Here is a 14,530-nt window from a genome sequence, read left to right as displayed (position 1 = left end):
TTCTGTATATATTTTATTTAATATTTTAATTTTCAACATTGATTTCCACAGGATTTTGAGTTACAAATTTTATCCCCATTTCTACCCTACCCCCATTCCAAGATGGCATATATTCTGATTGCCTTGTTCCCTTGTCAGTCCTCCCCTCTTTCACCCCCTCCACCCCCTTTCCCCTTACTTTCTTCTAGGGCAGGATAGATTTCTATGACCCATTCCCTATACATCTTGTTTCCCAGCAGCATGCAAAAATAAATTAATTTTTTTAAGCATCTGCTTTTGAAACTTTGAGTTCCAAAATCTTTCCCCTATTCCCTTCCCACCTACCCTCCCTAAGAAGGCAAGCAATTCATGGATCATTATGCAAAGCACTTCCACAATGCTCAGGTGAAAGGCTAACTATATTTCCTTCCATCCTATCCTGTCCCCCTTTATTCAGTTTTCTCCCTTGACACTGTCCCTTTTCCAATGTGTTTGTTTTTGATTACCTCCTCCCCCTATCTGCTCTCTCTTCTATCATCCCACCTTTTTTTTATCTCCTTCCCTTTACTTTCCTGTGGGGTAAGATGCCCAATTGAATGTGTATGGTATTCGCTCCTCAAGTTGAATCTGATGAGAGTAAGATTTGCTCATTCACCCTCATCTGCCCCCTCTTCCCTTCAAATAGAACTGCTTTTTCTTGCCACATTTATGTGAGATAATTTACCCCATTCTATCTCTCCCTTTCTCCCTCTCTCAATATATTCCTCTCTCACCACTTAAATTTATTTCACTTTTTAAGATATCATTCCTTCATATTCAACTCATCCTGTGCCCTCTGTCTATATTCCCTTCAACTCCCCTAATACTGAGAAAGGTCTGTTGAATTACACACATCATCTTTCCATGTAGGAATGTAAACATAACAGTTCAACTTTAGTAAGTCCCATATGAATTCTCCTTGTTTACCTTTTCATGCTTCTCTTGATTCTTGTATTTGAAGGTCAGATTTTCTGTTCAGCTCTGGTCTTTTCACTGAGAAAGCTTGAAAGTCCTCTATTTTATTGAAAATCCATATTTTGCCTTGAAGCATTATGCTCAGTTTTGCTGGGTAGGAGATTCTTGGTTTTAACCCTAGCTCCTTTGACCTCTGGAATATCACATTCCAAGCCCTTTGATCCCTTAAGGTAGAAGCTGCTAGATCTTGTATTATTCTGATTGTGTTCCACAATATTCAAATTGTTTCTTTCTGGCTGCGGGCAGTACTTTCTCCTTGACCTGGGAACTCTGGGATTTCACTACAATATTCCTAGGAGTTTTCTTTTGGAGATCCTTTTCAAGAGGCGATCAGTGGATTCTTTCGATTTCTATTTTACCCTCTGGCTGTAGAATATCAGGGAAGTTCTCCTTGACAATTTCTTGAAAGATGATGTCTAGGCTCTTTTTTTGATCATGGCTTTCAGGTAGGCCAATAATTTTTATATTCTCTTTCCTGGATCTATTCTCCAGGTCAATGGCTTTTCCAATGAGATATTTCACATTGTCTTTCATGTTTTCATTCCTTTGGTTCTGTTTTATAACATCTTGGTTTCTCATCAAGTCACTAGCTTCCACTTGCTCCAATCTCATTTTTAAGGTGGTATTTTCTTCAGTGGTATTTTGGACCTCCTTTTCCATTTGGCTAATTCTGCCTTTCAAGGCATTTTTCTCCTCATTGGCTTTTTGGAGCTCTTTTGACATTTGGGTTAGTCTGTTCTTTAAGCTGTTATTTTCTTCAGTATTTTTTTGGGTCTCCTTTAGTAAGTCGTTGACTTGTTTTTCATGGTTTTCTTGCATCACTCTCATTTCTCTTCCCAATTTTTCCTCTACTTCTCTTACTTGCTTTTCCAAATGCTTTTTGAGCTCTTCCATGGCCTGAGACCAATTCATATCTTTTTTGGTGGCTTTTGATGTAGGCTCTTTGACTTTGTTGACTTCTTCTGGCTATATAATTTGATCTTCTTTGTCACCAAAAAAAAGGAGTCTAGAGTTTAAGTTTGAGTCTGAGTTTGTTTTTGCTGCCTGTTCATGTTCCCAGTCAACTACTTGAACCTTGAGCTTTTTGTCAGGATATGACTGCTTGTAGAGTGAAGAGTACTTTGTCCCAAGCTTTAGGGTCCAACCAGTGCTGTTTTCAGAGCTACTTCTACTCCACTTCACCCCAGGCTCTGTCACAGCAGCGCTCCTCCTCCCCCAAGAACCACCAACCAGGACCGCAATTTAAATCCAAGCAGGGCACATCAAGAGAATCTACCTTTGTGCCCACAAAGCACTCCTTGCACTCTTGCTCTGATATGCTGCTAGATTCTTCCCACCCTGTGAACCAGGGATTGGGAAGCCTCTGATGCTGGTGCTCTGGAGGTAGCCTCAGGAGCTTCCTGCTACCACCACCACTGCATGACATCCTCCACCCACAGAGCTGGAGGCTGGACTGCTCTGAACTCGATGTTACAGTTTTCCACTAACCTGCTCTTTGGTGTTTGTGGGTTGAGAAGTCTGGTAACTGCCACAGCCCACTGTTTCATGGCCCCAAGGCCTGTTCTGGCTAGCCGATTCTGGGTCTGGTCTGTCCCAGTGCAGCCCATGCTGGGCTGCCCTCTGCTCTCAGCATTGTGCAATAGACCCTTCCTGGTGACCATCCAGGCCCTCCTGGGCTGGAGGTCTGTTTCCCTCTGCTATTTCGTGGGGTCTTGCTGCTCTAGAATTTGTTCAGAGCCATTTTTACAGGTGTTTGGAGGAATTTGGGAGGGGAGCTTAAGCAAGTCCCTGCTTTCCTGCCGCCGTCTTGGCTCTGCCCCCATAAAGGAATTCTAAAAAAATTTCTTGATATGTAACTGGGGGAAAATAAAATACTATTTAAATTTTTAAAAATAATTCTCCTATTTATGCTCACTTTTCTTTGCATCATTTCAAAGGTGTTCCCAGTTTCTTCTGAAAATGTCTATTTTATCATTTTTATGGCACAATAAAAATCCCATTCACATACCATGTTAGTCGTTCCCCTAACAGACATACACTGTTTTAATTCCCAGGTTTTTTTTCCTATTAAAAATTATTTGGAGATTAAATTATTTCAGAAGAACTTGTGGGTCAAAAAAGAAATCATTGAAACTATAGATAATTTCATTAAAGAAAATAAGGAGTTGTTCAGGGACTTTTGACTCTTCATGACCCTATTTGGTGTTTTCTTGGCAAAGATACCAGAGTGGTTTGCTATTTCCTTTTTCAGCTCATTTTACAGTTGAGGAAACTGAGATAAACAGGGTTAAGTGACTTGCCCACAGCCACACAACGAGTACTAAGTGTCTGAGGCCAGATTTCAACTCCAGGAGATGAGTCTTCCTGATTCCAGGTCCTCTACTCTATGCACTATGCCTCCTAGCTGCTGCGTTTTGGGGTGGGGAATGCATCCAAGTGATCTACTAGTACTAGATATTCAACACTTAAAAACACGTTGAACAAATTTTGAAGGAGTTTAGTCGTGTAGGTTGAGTTGGTGATGGCAGTGAACCTTTGTTTAGGTCTCTGGGCTTGACTGAAATAACCCTAGTCTTGATTTACATAATTCTCTGAGTGGGAGATATTCTCACGAAGACTTCACAGAGGGAGAATGTAGGAATTATTTTCTTTTCCTATTGATAAAATAAGTAGGATATAGGAGGATAGAATGAACTTGAAATTTAACCCTATAGGAATTTGATTACCTAACTTTTAGGAATTCAGGGCTTGGGGCAATAAATGCCCTCCTCCCTTCTCTCTCTCTCGGTGCTAGCACAAGGTTTTTTCCCAAATAAGGATATAATGAACTACACACAGTTGTTTGTTCCCTGCTCCTCGAAGGCCCCCCCACCCCATTCCTCTCCTTTACTTTAGCCACATTACTACCACATCAGCAGCTAGTTGTGATTGGCTGTGCCTGATTTCCTGGTTCTTTGTCTAGATTTTCATGCCTAGATCGTAAGCCCACCTCCCAGCCAATGGAGAGGAGGGATAGTGGTGGGCAGGAGTTTTCTCGCATTAGTATATATATTGGTGTCTTGCATTTTGTAATTTGCCTCCTTCTACTGGTCCATCCTAGGGGAGGTGATGCCCCTTTCTCTGGAGAACTGAATCAATACTTTCTGTTCTTCCTCAAGATTCCTCTTTATTTTATGAATATTTATATTATTGGTGTTTTGGTAAGGGTCTCATACCCCACACATTCTCCAAGCCCAATTCCTTTTACTTAGCTTTAAATTTAATACCTTACAATCTATGTCACACAACTCCCTTGTGGGGGTGACATAGAGGGCAGGAGGCCAAGAAACGAATAGTTTCAATTACAAAATTTGGGGGCCATTGGCATAGGGATTTCCAGTGCCCCTGTAAAGAAAATTCAACACCAAAAGAGAGAGAGAGAGAGAGAGAGAGAGAGAGAGAGAGAGAGAGAGAGAAAGTAAGAGAGAGAAAGAACTCAGTACAGGGACCTGTGACCTGTGGGGATCAGAAGCAGTAGAGCTAAATTTAAACCATCGGGAGTCTTTCTAGGGTGCTGAGGGTTCTGCGGAAGGGGAAGGATAGGCAGGGTGTCTAGAATTGGAGAAGGAGCCCAGCAGAGCTACAGCTCAGATCTTTGGAGCTAGAAGCAACCATCTTCCCAGCTGCCCCTTAAACTTTGTTGATGCTGATAGGCAAGTCCCTGTTGGGGAACCAGGCAGAAACCCCTGGGGCTTGAGTCTTGATCCCTTCTGATCACCACCAAACCCCTCCTGAGCTGGACAGTCACAGACTCTGGGGGCAAAGAAGAGCAACTCCTGGGTGAGGAGATGAGGATGGAACCAGAGAAGGGGTGGCATTTGGAGGTTTTCTAAAAAGAGGGTCCTGCCCCTCATTTCCTTTAGCTCCTCCCCATACCCTCCATCATCACCAAATATTAGGGGATTTCTCTGCCTCTTTGCTTGTCTCTATGAGAGTGAAGGTGAGAGCACATGTGAAACAGCTCTGACTCCTGGGGCTTAAGGAAAAGGCAGTGTGGCGAAATGGAAAGATCTATGAATCGAAAGGGGAGAGGGTGTCACATCTGAACCCCTGCCCTGACACTTACTACCTGTCTGATCCTGGACTTGTCGCTTGATTTCTCTGAGCCTGTCTCCTAACGTGTGGAAGGAAGTGTTGGACTAAATGGGTCCTATGGCCCCTAACAGCTCTAACTCCTATGAGCTAATCAATCTAGCTATGCCTGGCAACCTGCTGAGCAAGGTGGGTGGCAGGGCAGGGCTGGGTGGGAGAGCCTCTAGTAGGGAGGGAGGTGACAAGAGACAGGGTGAATGTGGGACTTGGTTGGAAGTACTGCCTCTCATAATCCTTCCCTCTTTCACAGGCACCAACATGCAGCTCCCTGCCCTGAAGCCCTGGATGGCCATCCTCCTGACTGTCCTGACTTTGCTGTGGGTGTTGCAGGAAATCGAATGCTCCCTATTCCTGCTAAGGCTCTCTGGGCTTTGGCTGGAGGGGGCCTTTTGGGTGGGGGTGCTGTGGGGAGTTCTTAGTTTATTGGGGGAGCTTGGGAAGGTTGGGGAATTACTGCCTACCTTGTGCCTGAGCACACCCCTGTTTCTGTCCCTGAGGACCCTGGTTCCAGGGGCTTTGAATACCCCACCTGTGCTCCTAGCCTCAGCCCCATGCACCTGGATGCTGCTGGCTTATGGAGAAGTGGGACTGGGCTGGGCTGTGTGGGAGGTGCTGAACCCGGAAGAACCCTTTCTCTTAGTACAGGAGAAGGAGCAAAGCCAGAAAAACAAAGTCATGATGTGGAGGCTGCTGAGGCTGTCCTGGCCTGACTTGCCCTTCCTTGTTGCGGCTTTCATCTTCTTGACTGTTGCAGTCATAGGTAAATGGGAAAGGTGGGAGTGGGGGTGGGGGAGAGCATGAATTTCAGTGGACATAGAAAGGGGTCCTGATGTTGCCCGCAACCCACCCAGCTCTTGCCTCCACCCCAGGTGAGATGTTCATCCCCCACTACAGTGGTCATGTGATTGACATCCTGGGCCAGGGCTTTGACTCTGATACCTTTGTCACTGCCATTTTCTTCATGTGCCTCTTCTCCCTTGGAAGGTCAGTGACTTGGCAGGGGGGTGAGGTAAGGAAATCATGCATCTCCCTTAGGACTCTGCCACTTACTATCTGTGTGACCCTGAGATAGTCATTTAATATCTCCGGACCTCAGTTTCCTCTTCAGTGAAATGAGAAGGGTTGATACAGATTCTAATATTCAATGATCCTCTGAGGGTGCCTCTCTGGCATCTTGGGCTTAGTGTCATGTTCATCTCCCTGAAATGCCCTTTCCTTGATATACGGTGCCCAGGACAGAAGAGGTGATCAATATACACTTATTGAATTGAATTCAACTTTGTCTTCCAGGCAACACAATTTCTGAAGCTTTTTTTAAAATTAGGGGATGAACGTGTTATGATTTCTATGGTTTTTTTTCCCTTGGGGAGTTGATTCACTCACTCTGCCTGTCTTTTTTTCCCTCAGCCAGATGTTTTCAGCTCCTTTTCTTCTTTTTTATTAGTTTTTTTGTTTATCAGATAAAAAAATTTTGTTTTATGTTCAAATTGTATGGGACAGAATTTTTAAATAATAGGAGAGACATCTTTAAGAGAAACAAAGTAAATTTATTATACAAACCTTGCAAGACTTGGGCACACCTCCATAAGGGAGGAGGCAAGGTAAAAGGGAACCTGCCTTAATTTATACTCTTAATGAAAAAGATTCCCACCCACCTCTATCCCTTCTCACCATTGGCTGAGAGGCGGGCTTACAATCTAGGCGAGAAAACTACACAAAGGACCAAGATTGATCCAGTTCGTTCATGTTTTTCCTTATCAGAACTCAACTGCCAAGGTGGCGGCTGAAAGTCTAGGAGGAGAAATGGGATGGGGGAAGGAGAGACCCTTCCCAGAGCAGAGAACAAATAGCTCACAGGAAGTTCATTATCTTCTAACGAGAGAGAGAGAGAGAGAGAGAGGAGAGAGAGAGAGAGGAGAGAGAGAGAGAGAGAGGGAGGGAGGAGGGAGGGAGGGAGAGAGAGAGAGAGAGAGAGAGAGAGAGAGAGAAGAGAGTGAGAGAGAGAGAGAGAGAGAGAGAGAGAGAGAGAGAGAGAGAGAGAAGGGCATGCCTTCCCAAAATTACAAGGCCAGATCCCAAAACCTTTCCATTAGACATACCCTGTGAAGTCTTCACAATTATCCACCCCATACAAAATTAACAAGCATTTTTTTTTCTTTCCTTCCTATGCCTCTCCACCCAAATTGAAAAAAGGAAAGGGAAGGGAAGGAAACAAAAGAGAAGGGAAAGGAAGGAAGGGAAGGGAAGGAAATTGAACAAATAGCCAGTCAGGCAAAACAAATTTTCACATTGGCCATGCACCAAAATGTATGTCTGATTCTTCATCTTGTATCTGATACCTCTCTGGCAGGAGGCAAGCTCCTTCACTGTCAATCCTCTGGAGTCATTTTTGGTTGTTATATATTTATAAGAGCTCTTTTTAAAATTACATAAATAATTTACTTTCTAGGGCCTTTTTTTAGTTACAAAAAGAGTTGTTTTAAATATTTTTTGTCCATATGTTCCTTTTCTTCTTTATTTGATCTCTTTAGGGGTATAAACCAAGTATTGGTGGCTCTGGGTTAAAAAAAAAAAGTACTCACAGTTAGTGACTTTTGAAGTATACTTCCCAATTGCCTTCCAGAATGACTGTATTCTCCAAGCATTTTTTTTCCCAGATAGAAAGACTTTGATTATTTCCCTCCAAGCACTTTTTGGACTCAGTTTATTACTTTTTTTCTTTCTAGTAGTGCCAGTCCTAGGTTTTTAGAGGTCCCAGGGATAACAATGAATTAGCTTGGCTCCCTGCATTCCTCTGGTTCCTTTACTTAAAGCCATTGAATACCACCTTCTTTCTTAGTCTTATGACTGTTATTACATAGGATATATGTATGTGCATGTGTGTGCATGTCTGTGTGTGTATCTGTGTACTAGGACAGCTTCCACCCCTCTTTCTCCACTCCTCTCTTATTGGAATGAGTGGGCAGAATAAATCATGTTTTCATCTGAAAGTACGTCTGCAAATGGCTAGAGCTGTTAATTCAGAGTCACAGACTCTAAGACCTGGAAGGAATCTTAGATTACAACTAGTCCAACCTGTATCTGGGCTATAATCCCTTCTACAATGGCTTCAAGTGATGATTTGATCTCAGCTTGAAGACTTTCAAAGAGGGATAATCCACTGTCTCCAGAGAAAACTTATTTTTGGAGAGCTCTAATTGTTAGGAAGCTTTCCCCTACCTACATCAAGAAGAAATTGCTCCTTCTACAGCTTTCACTCAGCGTTTCTAGTTGTGTCCTCTTGAACATAGATCTAGTTCTGCTTCCAAAAGGGAGCCTTTCAAACACTTGAAAACACCTACCACATCCCTATTATGCCTCCACTTCACATTAAACAGTCCTAATTCCTTCTATTGATTCTTTTTAGCTTGTCCTCTAGTCCTCTCATCACCGGATTTCTCTGTTCTAGATATACTCCAGAAAGTTCAGGGTGGTTCCTAAAACTCTCCAAGCTGAACATGTTACTCTAGACATTGCCAGATCAAGAGAGAGTGGAGTAGAACTATTACTTGCAAGAGACTGGCAAAAACAACAGCAAACAAACAAATAAGCAAAGAAATAAATAAAAAGTGAAAGAATCAAAAAGGAAAATGAGAAAGATAAGGATTCAGGATACTTCATCCTCTTCTTTCACAGGGTCAATGGCACTGGAAGTTTGGACAACTAGAGATTTGTCTTGATTTTTCAGTATCAGTGTACCCTGTCCCAGTCAAGTCTGTCCTCAGTATGAATGGCAAAGGCTGAGATGCCAATGAGCAAACCCATCCCAGCCCTCTGGACATTGTCTACAGGCAGATGCAGGTGAGGAAAACAACAAACAAACAAAGAAACAAACTGTAGAGAATAATTAAAGAAAAGATAGGACAATTGCTTGGGATTAATAGGGAAGGGAAGAGAATAAGCATTTATATAGCCCCTACTATGTGGTAGGCACTGTGCTGACCACTTTACAAACATTATTTCATTTGATCCTCACAACAACCCTTTGAGGTAGGTCCTGCAATTATCCCCATTTAGCAGTTGAGAAAAAAAAGAGATTGTTTATCACCCCCATTACATGTAAAAGCAATTTTAAACATTTGTTTTTAAATTTTTTGAGTTCCAAATTCTCTCCCTCCCTACTTTTCCTCCCCCTCTCATTGAGAAAGCAAGTAATTTGATATAGATTATACATCGGCAAACATGCAAAACATTTCCATGTTAGTCATGTTGTGAAAGAAAACGAATAAAAAGTAAAATACGGGAAGTAAAGAAAGTGTGTGCTTCCATCTGCATTCAGCTTCCATCTGTTCTTTCTCCGGAGATATATAACATTTTTCATCTTAGGTCCTGCAGAATTGTTTTGGATTATTGCAATACTGAGAATAGCTGTCATTCATAGAGAGACAAGCTGAAGAGGAAAAGAGTGAGGAAGACCATCGAAGAAGGAGAAGACATGGGAAAAGGTTTGATGAACTGAGGGGCTAATTCTTTCAAGCTCAGAGCACAGGAGCTGTGTGTGGAGGGTGTTGGAAGGAAGTTGGGTGTAGTCAGTGGATACCAGAGAAGGATGACTGATCTTAATGCTGGGGACTCCCTCAGAATCTGTTTCAGTTTTCTTCCCACAACCTGCCTTTATTCTGACCATCAACGAATGACACTTTTCTATTTTCATTTGCCATTGGGTGACAAAGACTCTGCCGCCAATTAGAATTAAGGCTCTCCTTTTATGTAATGTGAGTTGGTCTCAATGTTTTACCATTGACCATGGAAATGTATGTGCGGTCTCTACTTTTGTTGGGTGTCCTGGTCCTTCCAGAAACTTGGGCTGGTAAGTGTAGCTTCAGATTAAACATCTACCTAGGGACAAATGTCCAGAGGGCCGGGCAGGTTTGCTCCGCGGCACCTCTGCCTTTGCCGCAAACACTGAAGACAGAATGGACTGGGACTGGGGGAAGGGGGGCTGGGGCGGGGTGCGTTGATACTCTCACGACCTAGTCCCCACCCTAAGCCACTGCCAAGTTTTCCGATGTTTCCGACTCAGGCTCTCACTCCCTGAAGTATTTCTACGCCGCCATGTCTCAACCCGGGCAAGAAAAACCAAGGTTCATCGCTGTGACCTACGTGGACGATCAACAGGTTTTGAGCTTCGACAGCGACCGCGAGAGCCAGAGCCCGGAGCCCAGGACCCCGTGGATCGAGCGGGAGATCCCCGATTACTGGGAGAGGGAGACGCGGATCTCCAGGGAAGCCACGCAGCGTTATCGAATGTGCCTGCAGAAAGTGTCTGGGTACTACAACCACAGCGAAGGAGGTGAGTGGCCAGAGTGACCCTGTATTACTTGTCGAGTCAGCACAGCTACTGCCTTCACACACAGTCTGGCTGGGAGGTGGGAGTAGGGTAGGGGGTGGGGCTTGGGAGGGAGCCGAAACGTGGAGAGGAGAGGGTGTGGCCTCAGCGCGAGAGGAGCAAGATATCTGACCCTGTAGGAATGGTCTTTCGGGTCCAGACACAGTGTGATCCTGATGCGACGCCGCCCTGTGGCCCATGCTGAATCTTCTTGGGGTTCTCAGGGGTTCACACATACCAGAGACTGTCAGGTTGCGAGGTGTTCTCCAATGGGAGCTTCAGCCGCGGCTTCGTGCAATACGCCTACGACGGACAGGACTACCTGGCGCTGGATACCGAGACGCTGCATTGGATCGCTGGGAATGCAGGGGCCCTGAACAATAAGCGTAAATGGGAAGCGGATCCAAGCGTTGCGAAATATTGGAAGGGCTATATGCAGGAGGAGTGCGTGTACTGGCTTCAAAGATACCTGCAGAACGGAGAGGAGACACTGCTTAGGACAGGTACCTTCTTACCTTCCCCCTCTGCCGCACCCCCTCCCTAGGTGTTCTATTGGGCTTCCTCACCCTGAGGCCATGGTCCCAGTCTGAGTGTGCTGTGGACGGAAGTGGGCTCAGTTTCCCTCTCCCTGAATGGGGGTGGGGTGGGGTGGGGTCTCTACCTCTTCTCTTCCTCCCCTGCAGTCGCAGTCTTAGGGTCCGGTCTTCCAAGACGTAAGGGCGAGGGCCAAAATTTGTCCAGGCCTGGACTATGAGCCCTCTCCCTGTGTCTAGTCTATTCTTGTCTACCTGGAAGATCAACCTCTCAGACAACGAGCGAAAGGCCAGCCTGACCATGCCTCTGACTTTGGCCCCACAGATCCGCCCTCCGTACAAGTGACCCGACACACAAATTCTGACGGGGAAGTGACCCTGCGGTGCCGGGCCCAGGGCTTTTACCCTGCGGAGATCTCCCTGATTTGGCTGAGGGATGGAGAAGAACAGCTCCAGGAGACGGAACTCATTGAGACCAGACCTGCGGGAGATGGGACCTTCCAGAAGTGGGCAGCTGTGGAGATCCTCTCTGGAAGCGAACAGAAATATACCTGCCGAGTTCAGCATGAGGGACTACCTGAGCCGCTCTTCCGGAAATGGGGTGAGGGCAGTGAGGTGGGACTTGGGGGAGCTCTCCTCGCCTCCCCACTCCCAGCGACAGAAGGATCTGGAGCTATTCTTGAGTAGGGGAGAGTGGGACAGTGTTTGGAGAGAGCGAACTGAGCCCAGAGAGGGGGCAGGGTTTCTCACTTTGCGTTTTCCTTTTAGAGCCGCAGTCCTCTGCCGCAGGGCTTTCTGCTGCAGTCATCACTGCTCTCCTCCTCCTCCTGGCTGCAGTCATTGCAGGAGTTGTGATCTGGAGGAAAAATGCTTCAGGTAGGGAAAGGAGAAGGCGGCTCAGTAAACAGCAGGTATGGTGGGGATTCTGAGTAGTCTCATCCTGTTTCTGTCCCACTCAACAAGTCTCCTATTTTTCACATGAAGACTAAGAATAAGACCCCCATGGGGCTAATAAAAGAACACCTTTTTAACAGATAGTCCACTTCGGATACAATAGGGTCAGCGAGCAGGGTGATTCAGACTCAGACCACAAATAGATCTAGAAATTTAGATCAAAAGAATTGAGTTCTTGGAGGGGGGCGGGGAGGGACCAAGCTTAAAAATCTGTATTCTCTTCCAATTGGATTATGACTCTGTGCTAATCGAAGAGTCATAGTCACAGAACTTTGTTCTAGGGGTAAATGGCCAACCAATTGAACCTCAAGGGTACTTGCTTCTTCTGAACTTTCTCACTGAATTGTTATTACTATTTTCCTTCTAGATAGAAAAAGAGGGAGCTATACTACAACTGCAAGTAAGTAAAGGGTCAACATGGGGATAGATGAGAGGGGTTGCTTCATTTAAACCTTGGGACATGGAAATCGGAACCCAGAGTCTCTCCTCTCTCTTCACCTCTCCCTGCCCTTTCCCATTCTCCTGTTCTGAGCAATATATTCCTGATTAGGTTATCTCTGTCCTGTTTCTCCAGGCAGTGATAGTGCCCAGACACCAGATGTCTCTCTTACAGCAAAAGGTGAGAGTCTGGTGATTCAAGAGAGGGGCTGGGGTAAAGGGGGCAAATGCAATGAAGATGAGTATGGTGGTGGTTGGGGTTAAGGGAGTCTCTGATTTTTGGAGGGGTGGTGAGACAGGCTGTTCAAAATACTGAGAGGCTTGATGCTAGATTTGACTTTTTTTCCATATCTTTTCTTAATTTGTTTCCTTTTTTTCAGCCTAAGGGAACTGCCTTATGTGGAACAGAGGGAAACAAACAAACACACCACATAGAGGCACCTATTTCTCCATTTCCTTTCTCAGTTCCGTTACTGTGTCCTCCCTTGACTGGCCTCTGTGATGAAGCCCATATACCTACCAGCCAAACCTTATGGTAGACAGCATTGGTGCCCTCACCCCATTATTTTGTGCCTTCTCCTCATCCACCTGCTTTCTCTTTGTTCTGCCAGAATTTGCAGGGAGAAAATTAGAGGGGGTGGGGAGCAGAGAGGTTTTAGACTTTTCATTTCTCCCTGGTTGTTAAACAGACGTCTGATCTTTTTCTTTAGAGAAATAACTTTTCCCCTAAACACTGCTTTGGTTGCATCCCATAAATGTTGGCGTGTTGTCTCATTGTTGTCATGCTCTTTAATTAAATTATTGATGGTTTCTATGATTTGTTCTTTGACCCACTTATTCTTTATGCTTACTGATCTTTTTTTTCATATTTGCTTAATGAAAGGAAATACATTGTGAATAATTTTTCTTGATGCCTCAGTTCCATACCCCCCCACTTAAATTAGATTCGTGAGGTGCATGCATGCTTGTGTTTGGACCCCAATTACAAGATCATATTTCTTCCTACCCTCAAAACACTATCCCTGACAGTTTTCTTTCCAGTCCAAGAACACTATGCCTACCAATTACTTATGAGTGGATCCCAGTGAGACAAAGTACCTTTCCCCATTACAAGAACAAACTGACCTTTGAAGAATTTCCCTTGTATGAATAGGACTATCTTGTACCAGCAGAACTATCATGTATTGATTTTCACAGTTGTCATATACAATCAAGCTATAGATGTCAACTCTCAAAGCTATCTTGCTACATATGTAACAGATATAAAATCCACCCATTAGGATTTCCTTCTGGTTTCCAGTAGTGAATGATGCCTATGTTATATTATCACCTAATTCGTATATCTGCCAGATAATCCATTACTTTTCCTACATAAGCTTTAACATCATTCCTGTTAAGTTTAAGTTTCAAGTTCCTTAGGAGCTCCGCTTGCCATATTGGAATTAAAATAAACTTTTGCCACCTTGACTTAAGGAATGCTAGAGTCTGTGAATTTATTCCAGATGACCTTCTCCTATGCTTCAGTCCTTGAGAGGTCCCTGAGCCCCTTAAATTGCATCAGGATGATGTATGACACATTATTGCAATACAAAAAGGAAAAGAAATTAAAGACTTGAAGACTTTAACGAATTGTATTGTTGACTGTGCTGAGTCTGTGATTGCGGATGGTGGTGGATTAAGGAAGTAGGGGATACAAGGGAAAACAGCTTGCATATAGTAACTACTCGAATGTTCCTTTTTATTTAGGTAATTTGTTCTGTTAGTGTGTATATGTGGTATAACTGGCAGTTTACAGGAATTCAGAAAGATCCTAGGTCACTGTAACCATGCCATGACAGTCTGATAAGATCATAAATACTAAAGTGGCAGAGTGGACAGAGTGCTGGACCTAGAGTCAGGAAGACTCATCTTCATGAGTTCACATCTGGCCTCAGATATTTACCAGCTGTATGACCTAGAGCAAGTCACTTAGAGCTGTTTGCCTTACTTTCCTCATCTATAAAATGCACTGGAGAAGGGAATGGCAAACCACTCCAGTATCTTTGCCAAGAGAACTCCAAATGGGCGCATGAACAGTTGGACATGCTGCACAAAAGTTTTGAGTGATAATAGA

The 14,530-nt window shown here is 44.3% G+C and overlaps 1 protein-coding gene across 1 annotated transcript; it reads left to right on the top strand.

Moving 5' to 3' along the window:
* The first annotated feature begins 8,811 nt into the window (after positions 1-8,811).
* LOC118858248 (patr class I histocompatibility antigen, A-2 alpha chain-like) lies at positions 8,812-13,937 on the top strand. Its single transcript, XM_036768733.1, has 9 exons — positions 8,812-8,964; positions 9,490-9,973; positions 10,187-10,456; positions 10,717-10,995; positions 11,351-11,626; positions 11,794-11,901; positions 12,347-12,379; positions 12,554-12,598; positions 12,798-13,937. Exons 2-9 carry the CDS (start codon positions 9,910-9,912, stop codon positions 12,800-12,802), a joined length of 1,080 nt encoding a protein of 359 aa, XP_036624628.1. The 5' UTR covers positions 8,812-8,964; positions 9,490-9,909; the 3' UTR covers positions 12,803-13,937.
* Positions 13,938-14,530: the final 593 nt, after the last annotated feature.

Source organism: Trichosurus vulpecula, chromosome 7, assembly GCF_011100635.1.
Source record: "Trichosurus vulpecula isolate mTriVul1 chromosome 7, mTriVul1.pri, whole genome shotgun sequence".
NCBI classification, from domain to species: domain Eukaryota; kingdom Metazoa; phylum Chordata; class Mammalia; order Diprotodontia; family Phalangeridae; genus Trichosurus; species Trichosurus vulpecula.
The sequence above is the reverse complement of the archived record's forward strand: the minus strand, read 5'-3'. Positions and strand labels throughout refer to the sequence as shown.